A 23,225-nucleotide genomic window follows, 5' to 3' on the forward strand; every position below is an offset into this window, starting at 1 on the left:
CCTTCTATCCTCTCTCTTGTCTGTCCAAAGCGATCAAATAAAACAGTCAATACGGAGTAAGCTGGCTGCTATAGAATGAAAAAACCGATGGCGTCGCCAACTTGAGGCTGAACGAAGAAAACACCCCGAGGCGAGCGCCAAGACCTAGTTACGCTGACTGATACGCGTAAATTGGTTTTTCTCACGCGTTTTCTCAACTACAGCAAAACAACGACGACGTCAAGGAGGCAGAGAGTAGAAGAAGACGGAGTGCCAGCAAAAGGATGGGGACAAGCTACAAACAGTTTCTGGCTGGGAAGGTGTTCAATGACGAGGAATTTGTACGTAGGAGAGGTTTCATGCATATATCGAGCTTGCAGTGTCATTGACCGGCGGATATCTAGGTCACATATAAAGCTCTCAGTAGAGCGCAGAGAGTCCACAGCAACCAGGCCAAGCGGTATGTTTGTGAGGGCCCTGAGATGTTTGTTCATAGGCTAAGATGCTGCTACAGAATGCTATATGAGTTTCATCGCTCTGAAAATGAGAAGAAACCAAAGTCTGTCCATGCCACTTATCTGTTGACCGGAATTTCTGGTCACACCAAACCATTGCCTTTGAGTAGGAATCATTTGAAAGATGGCGAAGATGAGGTGATGCAGAGCAGTCCCGTCGTGGGCAGTCAGCCAGCTCAACCCGAGACGACAGAAACTGTGGCTGGACCTGCTATTACTTCTGTATTACTCGTTCCGGAAGAAGAATTGGAGGGCAAGTCTTTTGAGTCTGGATTGGAACCGGATTATGCTAACATCTTTTACAGGTGCAAAGTCCCGTTTCCAGAAGGTTTTATCCATTTTTGTATACAGCGTACAGCCGACTTCACTGCCAGACTTGAATGTGTTGGCAGACATTGGACAGATATCATCTACTTCTCCTGGGGACGATGTCTTTCAGCACAATGAAAAGTATGGGATGATACAGAACAAGAATGTTAAGGTATGTACACTTTTTCCAACGATGTAAACCCCATGCTCAATTTTACTTTAGAGACGATCGGGAACACCAGCGTCTATGCCGACGCCCATTAAAGAAGAGAACCCAATACAGAAAACTGTGGTCAAAAAGGCAGAACAAGAGCCTCCCGGTAAGAAATCCATGACCCAGTCTACGGATAAGAAGCCAGAACCATCTTCAACTCCTTTTCGGGCACTGGGAAGCTCGCAGTCAACAACCAAATCGTCTCAAGGCAAGCCTACACACAAACGTGACTCTTCAAGTATATTCAAAGCTTTCGCCAAATCAAGGCCAAAGCAACAGGCGAAGGATGACGATGCAGATGTAAGCAAACTCCTTAGTCCCTTAGGGAATTGGCATTGACCGCTAACTGTTTAAAAGTCGACACCAAACGAGTCTCAGAATAGTATGCAACACCATAACCGGTCAAGCAATTTGATCTTTGCTAATTTCTTGTATAGATATGCTAGATGATGAGTCTGAGGAGGAAAGAGAGGACCTTTTCCTGGATACTGGGAAAAAGACTACCAATAAAGAACAAGAATCGAGAAGAGATCGAGAAGAACGCCTACGAAAGATGATGGAAGGTAAATATTACTAATATTTCCTTGCCATCGAATACTGTGATACTAACATGATCGAAGATGAGGATATGCCAGATGCACCAGAATCGCCGCCCGAGGAAGAGCAAGCGCCTGAAGAAAGTGACCAAGCTTCCCTGGAATCAACCCCAGCTCTCCCACAGAAGAAGCAGGAGCCCGAGCTTGAACCAGAGTCTAGTGTGTCAGAGACACGGCCAACGGGTCAACGGCGAAGGGGCAGACGGCAGGTAATGAAAAAAAAGGTGTCAAGGGATGCAGAAGGGTACCTAGGTAAGTTCATATCCAGGTTAAGGTCCTTCCGCTGCCCACTTTCAATTATTAAACTAGCTGACAAGATTACTGTTTCCCCCGCAGTCACCAAGGAGGAACCAGTATGGGAATCCTTTTCGGAAGACGAGCCCGAACCCCAGAAAAGAAAACCGCTGCCATCTTCATCTGCAAAATCGGCAAAGGGTGGTGCCAAATCCAGTCAGGGTAGTATCATGTCGTTCTTCGGTAAGAAATAGCCTGCTTCATGGGATGTTACTCTGCATGTACGAAAGGAAGGGAAACAAACTTTCTTAATCCTCTTTTATTTCTCTACTATAGAGCTTACTATAGAGCACTCAAACCGGCGACCCGTCGGGCACGTTAACATCAACCTCCTTGTGACCAAACACCTGTCATCTCGTACAGAGCATACAGGAACAGGGATAACCAAAGCAACCATATTGCATCTACTCCACCACTGTAACTCGGCTGGGGGGGCGGAATACTGATCTCATCAACTCCTTCGAGCCTGCAGATCTTTGATCAAAAAAGAATATTGGAGATCACAAGACAACGCAACCAGCCTGGTCGCACATACAAACTTGCATCAAGTAGACAAAGCGCAGGGCCTGGCCTCGTCGGTGCATCAGTAAATGAAGGGCTATAACGGCTACATCATAAGAGCCGACAGTTTGGCCCCGTATGGTCGCTTTGCTATCACAGGCAGAAAAAGAAGAGACACGGCAAAGCAGCGGAAAAAGCAAAGATCAAAAGCGAGGAAGCCCCTGGCTACTTCTCCACGCCAGCTCCACCACTTCCTACTCAGTTCCAGGTATCCTCTGGGACTACAAGAGCTGTGCGCGCGCTGGGAGCAGGACCGGGATGGAGCGGTTCTGTGCGAGGATGATAAATAGCACACCCAGGGCCAAGTCGAAAAACTGTCGCCGTTCTACATCTCTGCCCCCTGAACCTCTTGTCTCGCAGTACATCGAGCATTTCAACACGAATCCGCACCAACTGGTTAATAGTTAGTTGCTGGCAGTGATGAGGTTTCTTGAAATTGCCGTCCTTGGGGCGCTCGCCTATCGCGAAGTATCGGCTGCGGACAGCTGGGCTACTAGCCTGCATGCGCGCAAGCAGGATATAATGGAAGCTTGTCCAGATTATGTCGCATACTCGCAGACGAAACAGTACGTTTACCTCCGAGTGAACCAGTGGATAGACATCAAGTGTCGCAGACATCAAGTGTCGCTAACTATTGCATTTATTTAGTCCTCCGTACAGCGAGGGCCCTCTCAAGCTATCATATCAGCGACCTATACCAGAATGCCGGACGTTCTCCTCTCCCTTGGTTGAGAAGGTGATAAAGGACATCACCTCACGCATGGTCGACAAAGATCTCGCTCGGATATTTGAAAATGCGTTCCCTAACACACTTGACACAACTGTTCGATGGCATGTCGATGGCACAGAAAAGAAAAAGCGAAGTTCGAAGACAAAGCGAGCAGGCGGCGTATGGGAAGGCCCCCAGTCGTTTATCGTCACTGGTGATATAAACGCTGAGTGGCTTCGGGATTCAACGAACCAGCTGGCGCAATACCAGAAATTGGCGAACGGAGACCCTAAAATAAAGAACTTGATACTGGGAGCTATAAATACGCAGGCCGAATTTGTTATCCAGTCGCCATACTGCAATGCCTTCCAACCTCCTCCCCCAAGTAATTTACCTCCAACAAACAATGGGCAGATGGACCAGGTTCACCCTGCATATGAGCCAAGCGTCGTTTTTGAGTGCAAATATGAGCTTGACTCTATTGCTAACTTCCTCTCTCTCGGAAACCAATTCTATGAGGAGACCAAGTCAAAGGATTTCTTGACGCCCAGGTGGTATGAAGCTCTAAACACTGTTCTACGAGTATTGGACGAGCAGAGCCAGTCTACTTTCAATGAGAACGGGCAATATCGGCGCAATGAGTATACCTTTCAGCGACATACCAATGCTGGTACGGAGACCTTGAGCCTGATGGGCGTTGGCAACCCGCTAGGAAACGGTACTGGGCTTGTTCGCAGTGCTTTTCGACCAAGTGATGATACCTCCATCCTAGGATTCTTCATACCGGCTAATGCAATGATGTCTGTTGAACTAAAAAGAACAGCGGACACTCTATCTAAAGTCGGAGGAGATAAAGACCTGATTCAAAAACTCAAGCGATACTCTGAACAGATCCGGGAGGGTATCTACAACCATGCAGTGGTAACACATAAAGTCTGGGGTCAAGTGTTTGCTTTTGAGGTTGATGGCTACGGATCAAACATTCTCATGGATGATGCCAATCTCCCTTCATTACTAGCCCTGCCGCTGCTTGGGTTCGTCGATCAAAATGACGAGATCTATAAAAATACCCGAAAAATGATTCTCTCGAAAACTGGCAACCCTTACTACCTTACTGGATCAGCGTTCCATGGTATTGGTGGACCACATAGTAAGTTATATTTTCCATGTTATCTTTTCCCAACTTCACTTCTAACCGTCTTGGTGGCAGTTGGTCTACAGAATGCCTGGCCGATGTCCGTACTCGTACGTGCTCGGACTGCAAACTCCGATGCTGAAGTTATGGAGTCCATCAATATGGTACGTGATTCGTGTCTTCTAGGTCTAGTCCACGAGAGTGTGGACGTGAATCGTATCGCCAAATACACACGCAGCTGGTTTGCGTGGGCAAACAGCGTCTTCGCGCAAACCATTCTCGACCTGGCGGAGAATAAACCACATTTGATATTTGGTAAAGGCGCAAAGCCGTACATAGTTTCCTCTGACGCCCATATTTAATGAACGAGTAATTTTCAATTACTTCAATTGCTTTACTACTGCTTTCGTTTATGTCCTCTCCTTTTTGATACCAACTTTTCCGTTCCTGTGACACAGCAGCCTATCTATTTGCTTTAAATACAGCTTATTTTAGTAATTTTATTCATTACTATAGCTAAGTAACTAAGCAGCATAATTATACCAGCGTCTTCTCCCTGCAAACCGTGATTAGTAGCTTCGCCTTCCATTGACTCGGGGCTTCCTACGTCTCCAAGTCTCAATTCTCGACTGTGAATACTACCTGCGCGATACCAAGAATTAGATGCCTGAAAATGTATTGGAGAGTTAAGACTATTTAAGATGAATTAGCTCAACTCCTCTGTATCCAGAAATCTGCACAGATATAACCATGAAACAGCTATATCCTCGCGGTCCTGGCGGTACTGATATTTATGACGTTGGTGACAAGCAGAATGCCGAACCTGATTGGCTGAGAAATTCAAGATCGAACTCCCGAAGCCAAAAAAAAAAATAAAAATAAAATAAGATAAAAATCTTTTACAACTTGAACACAACCACTTTTTAACCCAGCACCAGACAGGACAGCAACCATGGCGGAAAAGAGGCGCGCCGACTTCTTAGACATAGGATCCGATGATGAAGGAAGCGAGGCCGGCTACAACTCTGAGGACTTCGAGGAATTGAAGGGGAAGGGAACGAACAAACGCAAGCAGCCCAAGAGCACAGATCTACAATCCAAACGTCGAAGGCTTTCAGACGATGAATCCGACGGCGGTGATAACCAGGATGAATCTGGTATACTGGATCTTGAATCTGCCATTGACGATATAACTCAACCTAGTAAAAACGGAGAGACATCGAGTCGAGTTTCAGCCGACCCAGCGACTCCAGGCGAATCCGCTACCCAAAAACTTACACCTTCAAGTAAAGCGACCAAGAAGAGCCGAAAAAATAAAACAGGTGTCATCTATATGTCCTCCTTGCCGCCGTATTTAAAGCCGTCTGCCCTAAAATCCATGTTGGTGGCACGCGGTTTTGGCCCTGTCACGAAGATCTTCTTATCGCCATATGTCCCTCCAACCAGCGCTTCCAGAGCTGCCATAAAAGCAAGTCGGAATAAGCGGCGGATGTACACTGACGGATGGGTCGAATTCGAATCAAAGAAAACTGCAAAGATATGCGCGGAGACCCTTAACGCTTCAATTGTCGGCGGTAAAAAGGGTGGCTGGTACCATGATGACGTTTGGAATATGAAATATTTACGAGGCTTCAAATGGACAGATCTCATGGAACAAGTGCAGAGAGAGAAGCGAGAAGCAGAGGCGAGAAGACGTATTGAGGATACCAAGGCCAGGAAGGAAGAGAAGTCGTTCTTGCAGGGACTGGAACAAGGGAAGATGGTGGAGGGTATAAAAAAGAAAAGAGAGGCTAGGGAGCAACAAGCAGGTGGTAATGAAGAGCCAGCGGATAAGAAGATGGAGATTAGGAGGGTTTTCAGACAAAATGAGGTCAGAGGGAACAGTGGTGGTTCTGCTGGTGCTTCTGGCAGCTCAAAGAAGGTTGACCCGGATACGCAGAGGGTCTTGTCGAAAATCTTCTAATCACAAGCGTTGATACGACTATAATCTGCTCTTAGGAACAGCGCCTTTTCTAAGGCCACCTCTATCAAAGCATCTCCCTGCGGCCTATCGGTGATATTTTGCCCAAGTCCAATAGAATCTCGAATTGGACGACCTACGCAGCAATACAATCTCAGTAGCGAACGGTGGCCTAGTGTACAGGATCGTATTGTCTGGTCCGCTTGTGATACCCGAAGGACGCTTCTCTCTAAGATGAAATATGCTCCTGTAAACTGCGTGCAAAGATGAATTTCCTGCTGGCTTTTTGATATCAAACCCTCCTACCTGTCCTTCGCCAGCACTTGATATACATAGCATTGTATACGATTATAGGAAGTGAAGAAGGGTTGCCTAGTATGCGAATTCTATATTTGCATTCCAGTTGCATCTGCTTCTCCGGGTTCTTGAGTCTGTCCCGATGTTGAAAGTTATACACACGGACAGGAATCCCGCAAGAAGTGTACGGCAATGTATATTTCATGTTGTTAGCAGGCAATGTTGCCTAAACGAAATTTTATTCTTTTTGTTAAATCACATGTAACAATAACCCAACGCCGCTATGTGCTCTTAAGAAGGAGAAAAATACCAGCCCATAGAATCTTCGACCACATGCCCACTGTGAGCATGAGAGCGGGCAAGGAATATTATAGAATAAAAAGAAGTAAACAGTGCATGAGCTGGTCAGTCATTAATTCGTCGTGGTGCGCCCATGCTATATTCCCTTTTTGTATGAAATCATGCTGATGTACCTTTCCCTTACTCATCTACGTGCAGCTCTTCGAAATCTTCTAATAGTTCGTCCACATTGATCTCAGGAACCTCATCATCATCTTCCTCCTCCTCCTCTTCTTCTACCATTTCCATAGCATCGGCTTCCACGTTCTTCGGTTTCTGGTTATGTTTTGCTTTATATAATGCCAATGTGCTGCGTAGCTCAGCATCCTCTTCAACATCGCGCGAGAACATTTCAAAGTCATCTTCCAGTCTGTTGTTGTTGTTCTGTTTCTTCGAAGGTCGTTCATCTTCCTCTTCTCTATCCAAGCGCTTGAGGCGCCAGTTGCGCTTCTTGTTCTTCCTCTTCCTTGGATAATGCTTCTTGACTAATATAACATCAGGAATTGTGGAGCCGTATGTATGGCTGGCTTCTATCTCTTCGAAATTGGCGTTGTTAAAGTTGGTTCCAGTCAGGTGGTAGCCCATGACGGTATCTCCAGGATGGAGAATACCGCCCAGATGTGTTCGAGCAAAGTAAGTTGTGTCATTCACTCCCAAATCAGAAGATCTAGCGACAGTTGCTTCGGCAAGGTGGTACCGGCCGCTGGATTGGCCAATTGCTTCTATATCCATGACAACATACTCGACGAGCTCTTGGATATCCGCCAGGTTTGCAAACGGGGACCTCCAGTAAATGGCAGAAGGAATATCCGCTGTCTGAAGTGTTGCAGGGTCGAGCACGTTGATAGATGTGCCAACTCTGTAGCAAAGAGTGAGTGGGGATATATTCCCAAGAGATCGAGCAAGCTTTATAGGCAGTGCAACAAGATCGTCCTTGCATATTGGTATTAGTTCGGCAGAGAATGTAATCTTATAGGACTTTGAAGAGGTATGGACATCCATAGAAATCAATTGCTGCGACTTCCTCACTCTTATCGGAGCAACGGATGCCAAAAAATCAACCATCTTTTCGGCATGATTCCTAGCGGAAAAGTAGAAGTCCAATCCGTCCTTCACTTCCTTTATATTTATCGTATCCTTGTGAGCTCCATGCTTAAGGATGAGCTGTTCGAGGTAGAGAAAAGTGCGCTTATGAGGAACTTTTTGCCTGACTTGGACAGATGCTCGCCATGTATTGACGGTGTATGATTTGGCACATTCGGGGCATTGCTGGGAAGCAACGACGTATTCGACTTCGAACGCTTGCTGTAGTATTGTGCCTTGGAATGCTTCCTGTTGAATGGTAATTTTCACCTTAAGTCGTTTCGAGTGTGGTTCAGTCCAAATAAATCCAGCATCTATGATGCGGACCTTCGCAAGACCCCTGAGCTTTCGCAGGCACAGCGCAAGTAGCTCGCGAGATTCTAGGGCTGCGCTAATCCACTGGGCCGGAGGTTGCAGCCAGCGCTCACAATCTTTGCAGCAATGCAGGGTTGCTTCACGCTGAACGCCTTCTGAAATGTCGATCGTAAGTTTAACGCAGTCTTCACATAGTGCGCCAGCGGCAGTTGTTCCATCTATAGGGGCGCCGCAGTTGCAGCAGAGGATCCTGTAAAAAAAAAAGCCCTTATCAGCGATAAGAAATTTATTTCATGGGTGGGGGAGACGAACGTTGCAGCTTGCTGTTGAGGATGAAACTCGACCGGTTGCATAGACACCGGGGCATCCAGGTCCATCGACATGGTGACAGCTGTACACAATAAATATCCTGAATGCTTAGAGAAGAAGAATAGAACCAAAGAAAAAGCTGGATATAAGAAGAAAAGAAGAAGCGTCGATTCGGGAGCAACAAAAGTCGAATTAATAAAACAATTCGACGAAAAATAAGAAATTCCTTAAGTGGGGATTGTTTGTCTTGTTTGTCTATTTATTAGTCATAAACATTACTAAGACATTATTAATATATCACGTGCAAAAAGCTTAACTAAAACTTTCGATTATCAAAAAATAAAAACTAAAAATATCGAGTTGGAGCGAAGAATCAAATAATAGAGACGAAAAGATCCGTGATTTGGTTAAGTGGTTCATTTGCAAGTCAAGAAGATGAGTGGAATAGCTTTGCAGGGATTCAGGTGCCATGCTTGTCGAAATGCTGCATTCCGCTCCTTTGCTGCCATAAGTAGTCTGTCGAGCTCTACACGACGACCCCAATCCTCTATATCCTACCCTGGCTCAAAGCTCTATCAGAGAAACGTCCGAACAACCGGAAGACGACAATTTTCTGCCCTCGGCTCCGTGCAATCCCAGGCGGATAGCGATCTACCTACAAAAACTGAAACAAAGGAGGACACGAGCGCAGAATCGTCACATATCCCGTGGTATCTACAGGACGAATCCCATAAGCCGAGTTCGCATCCTCTTAAGCAGCAGGAGTTGCCCCCTCTCCCCGAAAACCCGCCTCCTATATTAGAGAACCTTCTACAATATATCTCGGTAGATGCCGGGCTCGACGACCTTGCCCTCCTTGACCTTCGAGGTCTTGATCCTCCTCCAGCTCTGGGCGCAAATCTCATTATGATAATCGGGACAGCCCGAAGCGTTAAGCATCTTAACGTTTCTGGCGATCGACTATGCAGGTGGCTACGGAGCAATTACCAGTTGAGGCCAGTTGCTGATGGGCTCCTGGGAAGAAATGATCTTAAAATAAAACTACGACGGAGGGCGAGAAAGGCCAAAGTGACGGGCGATGCTAGCTCCTTGAACTCCCGAGACGATGGTATAACTACCGGGTGGATATGTGTTAATGTTGGGGACGTGGAAAATGGCCCATTGAAGACCAAAAATTCACGGAATCGGAATTTTATCGGATTCGGCGGCACGGAAGACAAAGTTCGGATCGTTGTGCAAATGCTTGTTGAAGAGACGAGATCCGAACTTCAGCTCGAAGCTCTATGGGGGAGCCTTCTTAACCCGGAGGCTGGAGAAATGAATCCTGCACCTCGTGATGATGTCTGGGGCGATTTATCTTCAGAGACCACTAGCTCCGGAAAGGGTGTCGACAGTATTGCATCTACGTTCAGCCAGCGGTTCCCAGGAAGGAGGCATATACATACCCAAGCCCGACCCAACACCCCTGAGCCACTATCTCATGAAACTCTCGGCGATATTGTTCAGGAGTCCAGGCCTGCCCTGCCATCAAAAATAGTAAGCACATCTATGGCATCCCCAAATGTCTCTTCTCTGTTGGAACAGTTATCCCGGTTGCCAGAGGAAGAAGCTCGTCGAGAACTTGGGCTTGGACCCGGCGACAGAGATTCAACCCTTTTCTTAAGGCTGTTTTACGAGGCAGTGTCGAAATCTGACACAGAAACAGTACTCATAGATAAACTGTCGTTCGCCCGAGCTGCCGTGCTGCTAAAGCACCCCGCGTATAGGAAAGCAGACCTGTACCGGGCATTTAAAAGTATGGCTGCTTCTGGGTGTAGCATCTCGGAGGAGCTTGCGATGGACACAGTTCGTACGCTATTATCGTTCCAAGGCCCCGAAAATGCGGCCAATGAACGCGTCCCTGAACAAGACATCGACCTAGCATTAAGAGTTTTGGAACATATGAGCCTTCGTGGAATCAATATCTTCAACGGTGAAGTATTTTTTCTGCTTCATAAAGCATCGGCATTTCAATCTCACGTTCCAGCCAACGACGCCCCTGGTGCAATGAACACCTCTGTCAACCCAGATTCTGTTTCAAAAGTACAGGTGGAAGAACTAGACCGTATCACGACTGTTCACAACCGATTGAGCAAATTAATGGCTTCTGCCAATGTCGACTTCGACTACAAGGACTATCCAGAATTATTGAAGATGTACTTTGAGCATGGAAATTACAGCAATTTCTGGCGCCTATGGCATCGAATACCCCTCATGCAAATACCACGGACAAAGGAGCTCTACCTACTCATGTTCCGCCTGCATGCTAAACTGGGGCATCAACGTCAAGCTGTCGATTGCCTCTCGTCTTGGGTACCTATGATGGCCCGAGAACAACCGCCCGTTGCTCTCGACGAGGAACTAACGAGAGCCATCATGGCCTGTATGTTAGTGGCAGATCCCGCTATAGACCAAAAGACAGACGATGGCACTGTGAGCCAGTTCACTCGGCTGTGGAAACAATGCTTGCGTGACCTTGAGTCTTTCAAAGCTGCGAATTCTCAATAATTACGGAGTACAGTCTTCGCATAATATATGTCACCACAAGTTACTGTACTATCACCTACTTTTTTAGCCCGTTGAATATGCTGCTGGATTGGATTTCAGCTGGGCGTTGATTGTATAACTATGTATCATTAATTATATCTTCCTGTACTATCTAGAATAAATCATGAACTAACATCTATGTATATCAGCTTGTTAACCAATATTCGCTCTTGTCTCGTCGGTAAGATGAAGCTCATGAGGCTCAAGTTTGGACCTCGGCATCTTTTGCTCCAGCCAAACTCACTTCACCTCCATGTTTTTGGCGCTTTCGACCTTCATCTATCAACACTACCAATTCCCAAGGCCAAACAAGCTCTTCATTGAAGGAAGGCCGCTGAACTGTCAAGATGGAGTATATGTCATCATTACAGAACAATTTTGATGACTTTAAACCATCTTTATTTGGTATTTTCGCGGCCTAAACCGGCGAGATAGCCCCTAGCTAACCGTATTGAACAGAACTCCTATCTGAACAACAGCTCTCGTCCCTTCTCCCCCCTTCACTCCGTTACCTCCTTGCGGTAGCTACTCACAGACATCCCCGCTATCTTCTTCGGGTACTAAACTCCTACGATGAACTATACGCCCTAGTGTCGCTTCTTGTCGAAGGGTATTACCTGCGAAACTTCGGTGGCTCGTTTACGGAGAACTTCTACTCTTTAAAACGGGAGCGCGTTCTAGCATTGAGAGATGGAGAGGTACCCCGAGCTCAACTTGGAGCAGGAGGGCCTGTTCGAGAGACACTAAAATTGCGCGACTCGGATATATGGCGAAATCTGGTGGTTATGGTCGGCATTCCGTATTTGAAACGCAAACTTGACGAGGGATATGATATCCATGCTGCTCCGCATGCAGCCCTTGTCTCAGGAATGGGTGGAGGTCCTCGATACCATCCATCAGATGAGCTGCCTCATAACCCAACAGTGAAGCAACGATTATTATTCTATTACAAATGGTTTTTGCGGAACGTTTACCCTTCGATAAATGGGGCCTACTACTTTTCAATACTGGCTTTCAATTTAGCCTACCTTTTTGATAACACCAAGTATTCGTCTCCATTCTTATGGCTGATAGGAACGAGAATCAGGCGATTGAGTCCAGCAGATCACAAAGCGATTGCAATGGCAACGGCAGCCAACACACCCCATACAGGCGCGTCGAGATCACGATCACGGCCGAGTGCTTTAAGCCTTTTAAATCCCCAAGCCATATACCCTCATTTACTAGGGTCCCTTAAAATTCTCTTGCCAGCGTCAATTTTCGCTCTAAAATTCCTCGAATGGTGGCATGCAAGCGACTTTTCGAGGCAACTTGCCAAACAAGCTACTCAGTCCATTGAACTTCCCGCTCCAGTGGTAACTGGAATACCGTCAAAATCCACTGCAACAGATGTTAAAAGTGAGCAGTCGACATTGGCAGAGGCAGATAGACCGAAACAGTGTCGTACAAAGTCTCCAATATCATCTATAACTCTACTGCCAATTTTTACTGTCCCTATACCCCCGGTTGATCCGGACACCTCTCAGACGCCATGCCCAATATGTCTTAATGCACTTGTTAATCCTACTGCTTGTCAGACCGGATATGTTTACTGCTATACCTGTATATTCAGATGGCTGAATGGTGAACATGACCGCCAAATCGACTTTATGAACGGAGCCGGTAATGGTGCTGCGTGGGAAGACGATGATAAAGATGACGAAAATGAAAAGGGTGGGAAGGATTCAGCCAGTAGGGAAGGGAGATGGGAAAATGGGAAAGGGCGATGTCCAATTACCGGCCGAAGAGTTCTAGGAGGAACAGATGGACTGAGGAGGGTTCTTGTATAAATATTTTAATATATTACGCATCATAAATCAATAATGCTGTCTTTCCGCGGCCTATTAAATACTCATATTCGGAAGTTAACTCGAAATTATAGATCCGACGATACTAGGTAAATTTCTATGCAACATGTATGAGTTTATATACACAGTAGTTAGACAAAATGCCTGTATATAGATGTAGACAAGAGAAAACACAAAGGAAGGCATCATAGCTTGCTGCTATTCAGCAAGAAGGGAATCAAAATCTACTCCAGAAGATGGGAATGCATGCCAATAAACGCCACACTCAAACATGCCTTTAATCATAAACCAAAGATTGGAAGCAGTGAAAACTTAAAAAGGATGGAAGAGGTATCAAGGCCGATGTTCAATAGCTTGTTAGATGGAAATAGGGCCATGGCTATATACCAAGCCACCATTTTCCTCTCTCATAGACGAAGAAACTCGTAGCCACCATTGGTATGACTTTCATGTAGCCGATTGTCAAACCAACAAAGAAACCTTTGAATCCACGTTCAAGGAATATCTTCTGAGCCGTCTCTCGTATACCAAGAACATGTCCGTCACCAACTGCACCTCCAACTTGCATTCGTCGTCGGATAACCTCCAATGGATATGAGGATGTTTGGGATATGAGTCCTGCAACAGCGCCAGAGAACAGTTCAGCGGTGGCTGTTAACTGTGGTCTATGAGACCGCGTTTGTTCCTGGCCTTGCGGCGTATGTTTGCCGGAGTGTGGGATGGTGGTGTATTTCTCTATACTGGGATGACGAAGCCAATCACCAACAGTGTCGTGTGTAAGGAAAGACATGCCTGCGTACGGCAACATCCCGAGCATTGTGGGAGAGAATCCGCGGTAAAAGTTCACAAGTCCATATCGAGGCTTGACCTTCTCCACAACAGCAGCCGCAGTAGATGCAGAAGCAGCTCCATCCGTGGAACTAGCAACGATGCTTCCTTCATTATAAATTTGGCTGAAAATATTTCGCAATGACGACTTGGATCCTTGCTTTGTTTCGAATGCCAGTCGCACTCTAATAAGTTCTAACGGATATGTGAAAAATACGGATGTGATGCCGGCTAAACTACCGCTAATCAGCCGGCGGAAGGGGGTTTCGTGTTTTTTGGAGGGTATTACGACAGCACGGATCTGTTCGTATGCTATGAATTTAATAGCAGCGTAGGGAAATATTCGAAGTAAAGTAGCTGAATGACCTCTGAATAGGCCACGAACACCTTCAGTGTTATTAATGGTTTTCATGGCTGAAGCTACGCCGAACCAACTGTTCGAATATTTTGCGAATTGGGGGTTTGATGTCTGAAAAAGGATTTTGACCCGATCCAAAGGTCCAACAATCGTTTTTGCCTGTTTTATAGAAATCACATTATTAGAACTTTGCGACTGATGCGAGAAATAAGAATGCTATACTCACAGCACATCCTGCCAACCCACCAGCCAAACCACTCCGGACTAGGTAGTCCCAACTCCTCTTGTCTACCGGTTTGACCGCGACCGTGCTAGGACTCGTCATGGCCATTTGTTTGCCTGTTGCTGAGTCTGAATGTATCCCGCGACTCGACGTAAGAAGATCATGTTCTCTCTCAGCGCCTGTCGAGCGAGAGCTGCTTGTCGTTGTCGCTAGAGGGCTATGTGCCATCATCTTCTGGATACCGGGGTAGCCTGCCCGTGGCACCCCTTCCCACGCTCACTCCGCGCTCTTCGACAAAAATACAATGCGGGACGCTAGTTAGTTAAAGAACGAATTTAAAAGAGTCTCCGGCGGACATCATATAGACTGGTAAACATAGAGTGACCGATATCGAGAAGACAGAGGAATAAATCAGGGCCACTGTCGTATAAACGGAAGAGGAAAGAAACGGAGCACTGCCTGGGAAGAAAGCGCGGACGGTTATTTTATTGTGTCCGTTCGTAACGTCATGAGTTTCTTTTCGTTTCGCTTTCTCTTTTTCTCTCTCCTGGGATTGGCGGGTGCTTGCGGCGCAAAGGCCGTGGCACGTGAGCGGCTGTCCGGATACGGTTTAGCGTCGCTGAGAAACTCCCGATGAGCCGCGGTAAAGAGTCACGTGTGTAAAACATGGTCGGAAGTCGGTGCCGAAAAGCCGAAGCCCCTTGATATTTGAATTCCACGGAATGGGATTGATCAAAAAGAAAGCAGCAAAAGTACAAGAATTCTATTGTTAACAGGCAGACGCCAACTGATATTCCGCCAGATCAGTTCTGATAGATACACCTGACTACTCCTACCAGGATAGACAATATACACGGTAATATTCTTCCAATATAAGAGACGAGAGGGAAAAACAGTGCGTGCTCCGGCCCACACCAAAATGTCGCTAAGTGCAGTCAGTCCCAGGAACAAAAAGAACAGAAAGCAATATATATATCTCTTTTTGCAAGCCACCCTCGCCAATAGATATGTCGTAAGTCGTTAAATCCCCGTGGTTGTGAAAGTCTAGTGATGCAAAATAAAGATAATATCCAAATGAAACAATGCTCCAGTTAAGAGACGTGTTATGGGCGATGATGGTCGAAATAAAAAGTGACGGTATGGGTGGGGATAGATGAATAGAGAAAAGAAGTTTTGGGAGAGATGGTTTATCTCGTGCCCTGTCGACCAAGAGGCCTGCCCTGGCGATTAGTCATTCTGGTTTCCTTTGCGGATTCGGCAGCGGCAGCTTTCTTAGCGCGTTTCGTCGGCCGCGCTGATTCAACATGCAAATGACCGATTTCCTTCAAAGCTGTCAGATTTCGCCATTTGAGACATCCACGTTTCTGATCTGTGGCCTGCCCCTTAGTTCGTGTTGACATGCGCATGGCCGGTTGATCGCTTGACTCTTCTGCAGGGGCATTTTTCTCCGCGAGGTAAGCCGTTCGGTTTTCCATATATTTCGCAATATGGTTGCGCTGAAGCTTTAATTCCTTGTGAAGTTTAAGCTCCCTCACACCGCGGGTATCGAGCCATTCCATCAGTTTATCCAGGTCTTCGGGGGTATCGTAGTAACCCCATTCTTGAGCAGAAGAAACACCGGAAGATCCTTCTTCAGCCTGTTTCCGTTTCGCAACGGTTGTTCCGAAACGCTGCTTGTATTCTTGGCTCACTTGTTCGGGAACGTCGATAAAGCCTTCCCGCTCCATTTCGTCGGGACCTTGTACCCAGAGACGACCATTGGCATAGTTTGCTGAGGCAGTAGAGCTGTCAGGCAAACCCTCGTAGGGCATCCCATTCCTCTCAAACCAATAATAGCGATTCCAGAAGCGGTCTTTGCCCAAGACCCTGGTCCGTGGGCAATCTGCTTCTCTCAGGTCGTTATCTAGGACTGCAATCTCACTTTCAATGGAAGCAACCTTGCTCTTTTCATCCTCCATTTTCTTTAGGACTCGCTGGTACTGCTTTGAGCCTTTCGGTTGCTTGGTAGCCTGTTCTTTTCGTTCTTTTTCAGCTTCCTGTTTCCGCTTACGTTCCATGGTTCTGTCAACTCCTCCTCTCAGAGAGGGACCAGTAGGTTCATCCGAATCTGTCGCAGCGCTTTCAGCGTCGTCTGTAGCGTCAATCTGGGCATCCAGCATTTCCTCATCCTGCTGAGTTGGAGTATCCCGCTGCTCGGGCTCAAGCTGCTTTCGCTCTTCATGGAGAAGCCTAATTTCTTCAAGGCTGTTCATTATTGACATCATTAGCAACGTTCTGGTTATACGTGAATTAAAGGATCACTTACACAACTTTTCGAGCTCGTTGAAGTTCGATTTTTTCCTTGCGGAATTCGGTCATCTGGTTACTGCATTCCTCCATATAATTTTTCACCGCTCTTGTTTCAACAGTCAGCATACAAATTATCTGCAGAATCTGAATGCGGAGGTTGACGTCCAGAGTCGAATATTGGATTCGGGCTGTTTCTTGAGTTGGATCTGCATCCAAAGGTGCCATATGAACTAATATCTCCTCGCAAGCCTCCTTAAGCCTGGGTTTTAAGGATAACCGGTTTAGCAGACCAACAAGGATCATTTCCCAGCCGCCATTTTTGAAGTCTCGTTTTCGCAAGCGATCGATCCAGTCGTATTCCAAAAACATATCAGCCGCACAATGTTTTTTGACTTCCGCAGCTTCCGTTTCAGGAGGTTTCTGCTGTTCCATTTCAGCAAGTTCCGCTTGCGCCTTTGCAAAGCTGCTTCTAGTAGTTCGTCTTGGGGGTTCCGGCTCCGGCTCCGGCTCCGGCTCGCTTTCTTCTTCCTCCGCTTCAGATTCTTCTTCTGGTAGAGCTGGAAGGGAGATTTGAACGGCTCCATCTTGATCTGATTCAGCATTGACCAGAGTCTTCAACACGGCGCAATGAATCTCTACTAGTAGCTCACAATCCATGTCATCCGAGGAAAATTGAATTGCCTCCACGAAATCATCAAAGGTAAAGGAGTCCAGCTGGAAAACTTCACAATAGACATTCAAAGTGTTCCAGGTTTCGAGTAGAGCTCCAATAGAACTCATCTTTATGCTGGATCCCTCCTCACGGGCCTCATCTTCATTCAAGAATTTCAAAGCTGGCCGAGGTGGACGGTCACTTGTGGGCGGTAGGTCTAAATCCTCAATGGGGTATTTAATTGGCGGCGGTAATGGACTGGGAGATTTCTGTTTGATGACAATTGAGAGGTCGTTAAAAGAGTTCTCGTGAGGGTCGGGAGGTGGGATAACATCCTTGTTGACGCCCTTTTTGTCTACCCTGAAAGATGGGTTGCCGTTAAGAGCTCGTCGGTATGCTAAGTACTGTTCTTCCTTAGCCTTGGCGAGTTCGTGGGCTGACTTTGCCTTTTGGCCCTTATTTCTTGAATTTATCGGCCGACTCTGAGAAGCAAAAAAGCCAAACATGGCCTCATCTTCTTCCTTTTCGGCGGATACATTCGCTTTTTTGCCAGCTTTGTTGCCATACTGCAGGTGTTTGGGGACTTCGGTGTCGATATGGAAATGTTCCGCAATTTGAGGCTTGACTAACCAGGGGGCGCCGCTCCATGACTCTCGTGTGACCGTATTCTTGATGAAGGAACGTAACATCTGTTTAGTGAATACTTTCCTGTCACGGACAAGGTGTTCATCATCAACAAGGGCCTCTTCGTTATTGCGATTTGTGAGTTTGACCAGGTAGCGCGAGCTTGCACGGCGCTCAACCCTGCCTTCATGCATAACCTCAGGAAACTTTGCCTTCTCCCTGACTATTCCATGTATTCGCGACCCGTTGGATAGAAGAACTGTTACGCGCTCTCCAGGATAGAAATCTTGCTTGAAGTCCTACTAAATGTCAGTTGCTATCATGGAGACAGGATACAAAATCACTAACCTCGAATACCTGATCCACTATATAGCGAAAACTGGTTAGCAAATAATAACTCATAGATCAGGAATACAAGGAAATACACACCAAGACTATCTATGCGCGAGATGGTAGAGAATTGAACCCTGCGCAATACAGGCTCCTTTAAGGATTCTGGGAATGCACTGTTGACTTCTCTTGATCCTTCGGTCTGCGAAAAAGTATTCGATAAGCTGGCTGTACCCCGCAATTTTTTGTCCCTGGCCGAGGGATTCCCCCATACCTCGCTCGTCAGTGCCTCGAAGAATGTCAGGGAAGAGTGGCCAGTGATTTCGCAAATGAATCGCCTCTGAATTTGAATTTAGCGGAAGGTCAAACGGTCGTGAAGCTAAAATGAATTGAAATAGATATTACCTGTTTATAGAAGTTCATTCTAAATATCGAGTTTATTAGCAAACCATTCTTTTGAAATAGGTAAAGATAGTGGCAGTATAAAGTACTCACCGCTGCAGGAAATGATCATAGTTGGTAAACACTTCATTCGTTTCCGGGATAACCCAGACCTATACACCTGTTAATATGCGTCCAGGTCCACAGCACAAGGAACAGCAGTGTATAGGGAAGTTGCGTACCTCGGAGTTATCATCGTCAATTGTGGGTTTGGGCAGGTATTGCACCGGCTTCCGCTTAAACAGTACCTAAAGTAAGTCCATTAGTTATATTCATAATGGGAAAAAAAAAGGTACTATGAATATAGGCTTGGCCTAGGACATACCATCTTCAGCTTCAGATACCAGAATATATTGGGAAAAGGTTCAAAAAGCGACAACACATGCGATCAAGAACACACAACCCCTTCCAAAGACCGGAGCAAGCTCAGAAACGCGAAAAGCGGGTAGTAACCAATCATGTGCAAAATCCTAGAAGCTTTGCGAATAGCAGGGCGTGTACGTGGTTTGTCCTGTAAAAAGGTAAGGAGAGGAGGTAACTGTGTCAAGAAAGCAGCAGGATATCCGCTTATTATCTTGTGGTGATATTCTGGCGCAAGTCAGTGAGTTATAAAGTCCATATTGAATTGGAGACAGCTTCGGCCCGGGCAAAGAGTGAATTCAAGAAAGTCTAGCCCAGGCACGGATATCTCAACGCGTATAAAACCGGCTCTAGGCAGACTTGAGAAGGAAAATGGCTTCTGCTCACGGTAGAATTAGGTGGTGGACGCGTCGTTCCTGACGCCTTGCATGCCCTGGATGTCCGCCAAAAAGGAAAAAAAAGGTAAAGGCCTCTTGATAGCTGATCTATAGCAGTTGGTATGGCGGAGAGAGAGAGAGAATGACTGGACGGTACGCGCGAAGGGTGCTGTCCTAGTCGGCGGCGGCGGTGGTCTTCGTTGAGGTTGAGGTTGAGGTTGCGTAGTTGTAAGAAGAAAGAAGACGAAGAGAGGAAAAAAAAAAAAAAGCGGCAGAAAAAGCGAAGGAGGGAAAAGGGAAGGCGGCGGAGGGAAACCTTAGCCTGGTCAGTGCGGGAACTTCCTCTTAGTTATTATTTAGTTCAGTTAGCTCGCTCCAGCACCGCGAGCAGCGCCGGCGACGGGCAGGCGACGCAGCGACGGGGCCCTACACGGCGTGCTCATTGCCGGCGGTAGACGTGGTAGAGGCAGGATGGAGCTGTTGAGACAGCTGTGGGAGCTTGTCGAGGTGCGCTCCTGATCGACGGCTCCTGGTTTCAGCGGAGCTCAGAGGCCCGGGGACTGACGACAGGAAGGGGGGGGGGGGGGGGGGGGGTCCCTGGCGGCATATGGACAGGCAAGACGCTCCGGAAGAGGATAAGAAGATGCAGAGAGACGATGCTGGGCATGCATGATGCCGACGAGGCGGTTCAATGGCAGCCGAAGTGGTTTTTGTTACTGCTTTCATACAGAGATACCGTCGAGTCTTCACGATCTATACCGAGTGTATTATTCGGGTGTTATTTATAGCCAACCACGCCCTGATATCAACATCTAGACATGGACACTCAGCTCGCAACATCCTGCCATCCAGCTGTCTCTGCTATATCGGTCCTTCATTAGTTTATGTACAGCTACGGCTACAGCTATGCACTATCTGATCTGCCCATCCTTTGGTTATGAGTTGTAGTTGGTGAACATGCAGACTTGGCGTCTGAAGCCGAAAAGCCTACTTCATCGGCTTAATGAGGAAAAGAAGGAGAAGGAGGGCCACAGAGTGATGCATGCATGTAGACCCTCCTCTCGCCACCGGAACGACGCATAATGAGTAGCTACGTTTTCCGGCAGCATGGTGATGGCGATGGGGCCTTTCTCCCTCGCCTTGCGCCGTTTTTGCCTCCTGCGGGTTTGCCGAGATCTCTGCCTAGGGGGGGGGGGATTAGGGCCTGCCCTCAGCTACTTTCCCCCGTCCACCCGCCCCCAGCCTCCAGAACCACCCCGTATAACCACTCATTCTGCTCGGAAGATTCCACACAATCAGGGTATACTAATTCCTTTTTCTATTTCATTCTTAAAGGTGAGTTAATTTAGTAAAGGCAATTATACCCCTACAGCACTTAGGCTCCCCTTTCGGGAACAGCATAGTATGGATATATCCGCACTGGGTTGCTTAATTCTCTAGATCAGATATCTCTATCGGTTTACTTTTTTTGGATATTGGCTGCCTAAGTAGTGAAATAGACTACCATGAACCCTGCCCAGCTCCCCAGGACGCCCACAGCAGCATATGCACTGGTAAACATTAGCGGAAGGAACTCATATCGCTTTCCAAACACTATTCCATGTACCAGTGAGCAATAGACAATCAGAGGTATCGATACAGTGTCGTAGAGCAGCGAAAATCGATCAAGTAAGAATACACGAGGTCTCAATGGGGCGGGTGCAAGGCGGCCAAAGACGAAAAGAAACAGCACCAGCCAGAAGATGGTGTAAACGGTTTTGACAGGAAACTCGGCAGCGGTGAATAAAAGTGGGAACAGGGAGACGTGGCCAGCCACTGCGAGTGGGCGGAAGGCCCCTAGATATCGCCGGTCCTTGAGAGCCAGCAGGCTAAACGGGATGATGATCAGAAGAACGGCCTTCTCATGGACGTGCCAGCCAAAGAGAAAGGCTGCAAATGCACAGTTGGTCACTGCCCCCACAAAGGTATCCCAGTCAGGTTGGAACCACAACTTCACAAGGCATAGCTGGATGTAGTTAGTCTCGTAGTCCTCTTTCGTAGTTATATATGTAAGTTGGCCCACGGGTGTGGTGAACTCACAGCTTGGAATACAAACGTCAGCCCAAAGGTATACTCTTTTGTAATCTCTGGAAGGACAGCGAAGGCAGTGTCTCCAACTAGCCCTCTGGTCACGCTGGCCAAAGCACTAGTCTTGACAGGTAGGCCCAGTCTAGGCGCAACTACGGTCTGTTAGTAATGGGGGAATGGTTGGGGTAACAAGATTAAACAGTCATACCAAGTATGAGTACTCGATCTAGAAAAGAGTACATTGCCCAGATATTCGGTGCCCAATAGGCATGGCATAGGCCTCTGGAAAATGGGAAAAGCCTGTCCTTGAGTTGCAAAAGCTGACCCCATTTTGCAAACGGTCCGAATGCTGCAGCAAAAACGCCCACAACCCCCACTCCAAGCTTCGCGATGTTGCCAAATTGAGGCCTGAACATGGAGCTTGGGTGGAGGCAATAGGCTCGCAGGAGAAAAACAAACCATGCCAGCGATAGGTAGAGGTATATGTGCTTAAAACAGAGGAGAATAGCGAAGGTAATGCCACTGTATAACAGGGTAGACTGTCTTCGTGCCAGGACAATTGAAAGAATAAGAATCCCATACAAGAACCCGTTGTACTGGAAATGAACATGGTCAATGATCAGCAGGCCAGGAGAGAGTAGAATTGACAAGCTGGCGGCATGGGCCAGTTCTTTAGCCGCTTGGTTCGGTGCAGACTTGATATATCTTCACCACGACAGCAAAGTAATCCCGGTCAGCGACACTTCATAAGCAGATATTAATAAAATTCGAATTCTCACCTATTCAAGGCATAAACAAGCATCAGCTCAAGAATAATAACTGAGCTCCGCTGGAAGTACACCGTTTGCCAGGAGTCATAGTTTTGGTTCTGCACCTTGAGCATATCCGGGTCCATAAATGCAGCAATCTGGGATAGACACCATTCTAGCCCAGCAAAGAACGGAGGATAATCCAGGGTCCATTCTGATGTTTTCTATACATGATTGCCTTTCATTAGCAAGACTGCTTTGAACCTGGCTGTCGGCTTACATACCTCATAGTACCATTCCTTGACCGGGAGAGAATGAGTGATCGCAAGCCAGTTGCGATGAACTTCAAAGTCGGTAGATTTGCTTCCAATCCAGCTTGTCAGCATCATTCCATTTTCTGTTTCTGCGCTTCTCATGTGGCAGCCAATGCACTGAACTGGGGGATAAAATGCGACATACTACGCTGGGAACAAGAGGATCTTAAACGCAGCAGCCACAAGGGCGCATTGAGTCAGCGAAGGATAGAAGTCAGCCATGGTCAGCTAGTCATGGCTAACCCGTCTTCTTCGGCTCACGCTGGTTCTGCAGCCAGGCGACGAGATGGATTCTGTTGATATCCGGTGGTGATGGTTGGCGTTGGGCTTTTGATGTTGATTTTCAGTGTGAAGTCGGAACTAAATAACTAAAATATTCTACAAGCGCGACCCCTTTTCCCCCGTCAGCGGCCGACTTCCTTTCATACTGCTGTACGACACGATAAGATACACCAATGGCTCATCATCACCTGTCATACCCATCAGTATCTCTTAAATACTTATACACTGCAACTTCTACGGCGAAAGGCAGCTATGAGGGAGAAGGGTCAGCGAAGAGATGGGC

The 23,225-nt window shown here is 47.0% G+C and overlaps 9 protein-coding genes across 9 annotated transcripts; 5 read left to right on the forward strand and 4 right to left on the reverse strand.

Annotated features, from left to right (window-relative positions):
- Positions 1–494: 494 nt before the first annotated feature.
- Positions 495–2,101, forward strand: TRV_02492 (uncharacterized protein; the record flags this gene model as incomplete). Its single annotated transcript, XM_003023344.1, has 7 exons — positions 495–799; positions 846–975; positions 1,027–1,317; positions 1,375–1,399; positions 1,455–1,580; positions 1,638–1,865; positions 1,923–2,101. The coding sequence occupies 7 exons, from the start codon at positions 495–497 to the stop codon at positions 2,099–2,101; spliced, it is 1,284 nt and encodes a 427-aa protein (XP_003023390.1).
- A 787-nt stretch (positions 2,102–2,888) lies between these two features.
- Positions 2,889–4,674, forward strand: TRV_02493 (uncharacterized protein; the record flags this gene model as incomplete). Its single annotated transcript, XM_003023345.1, has 2 exons — positions 2,889–3,034; positions 3,129–4,674. The coding sequence occupies 2 exons, from the start codon at positions 2,889–2,891 to the stop codon at positions 4,672–4,674; spliced, it is 1,692 nt and encodes a 563-aa protein (XP_003023391.1).
- Positions 4,675–5,264: 590 nt separating this feature from the next.
- TRV_02494 (uncharacterized protein) lies at positions 5,265–6,275 on the forward strand (the record flags this gene model as incomplete). The annotated part of the gene is made up of 1 exon (XM_003023346.1): positions 5,265–6,275. One exon carries the CDS (start codon positions 5,265–5,267, stop codon positions 6,273–6,275), a length of 1,011 nt encoding a protein of 336 aa, XP_003023392.1.
- Positions 6,276–7,049: 774 nt separating this feature from the next.
- TRV_02495 (uncharacterized protein) lies at positions 7,050–8,689 on the reverse strand (the record flags this gene model as incomplete). The annotated part of the gene is made up of 2 exons (XM_003023347.1): positions 7,050–8,556; positions 8,619–8,689. 2 exons carry the CDS (start codon positions 8,687–8,689, stop codon positions 7,050–7,052), a joined length of 1,578 nt encoding a protein of 525 aa, XP_003023393.1.
- Positions 8,690–9,050: 361 nt separating this feature from the next.
- On the forward strand, positions 9,051–11,162 carry TRV_02496 (uncharacterized protein; the record flags this gene model as incomplete). Its single annotated transcript, XM_003023348.1, has 1 exon — positions 9,051–11,162. The coding sequence occupies one exon, from the start codon at positions 9,051–9,053 to the stop codon at positions 11,160–11,162; it is 2,112 nt and encodes a 703-aa protein (XP_003023394.1).
- A 386-nt stretch (positions 11,163–11,548) lies between these two features.
- TRV_02497 (uncharacterized protein) lies at positions 11,549–13,030 on the forward strand (the record flags this gene model as incomplete). Its single annotated transcript, XM_003023349.1, has 2 exons — positions 11,549–11,606; positions 11,661–13,030. The coding sequence occupies 2 exons, from the start codon at positions 11,549–11,551 to the stop codon at positions 13,028–13,030; spliced, it is 1,428 nt and encodes a 475-aa protein (XP_003023395.1).
- A 397-nt stretch (positions 13,031–13,427) lies between these two features.
- Positions 13,428–14,288, reverse strand: TRV_02498 (uncharacterized protein; the record flags this gene model as incomplete). The annotated part of the gene is made up of 1 exon (XM_003023350.1): positions 13,428–14,288. The coding sequence occupies one exon, from the start codon at positions 14,286–14,288 to the stop codon at positions 13,428–13,430; it is 861 nt and encodes a 286-aa protein (XP_003023396.1).
- A 1,356-nt stretch (positions 14,289–15,644) lies between these two features.
- Positions 15,645–18,216, reverse strand: TRV_02499 (uncharacterized protein; the record flags this gene model as incomplete). The annotated part of the gene is made up of 2 exons (XM_003023351.1): positions 15,645–16,701; positions 16,763–18,216. The coding sequence occupies 2 exons, from the start codon at positions 18,214–18,216 to the stop codon at positions 15,645–15,647; spliced, it is 2,511 nt and encodes an 836-aa protein (XP_003023397.1).
- A 2,797-nt stretch (positions 18,217–21,013) lies between these two features.
- On the reverse strand, positions 21,014–22,762 carry TRV_02500 (uncharacterized protein; the record flags this gene model as incomplete). The annotated part of the gene is made up of 4 exons (XM_003023352.1): positions 21,014–21,656; positions 21,838–22,302; positions 22,377–22,570; positions 22,631–22,762. The coding sequence occupies 4 exons, from the start codon at positions 22,760–22,762 to the stop codon at positions 21,014–21,016; spliced, it is 1,434 nt and encodes a 477-aa protein (XP_003023398.1).
- Between the last annotated feature and the right edge of the window lie 463 nt (positions 22,763–23,225).

The sequence above is a fragment of the Trichophyton verrucosum genome, assembly GCF_000151505.1.
Source record: "Trichophyton verrucosum HKI 0517 chromosome Unknown contig00217_1.f1.exp, whole genome shotgun sequence".
NCBI lineage: Eukaryota > Fungi > Ascomycota > Eurotiomycetes > Onygenales > Arthrodermataceae > Trichophyton > Trichophyton verrucosum.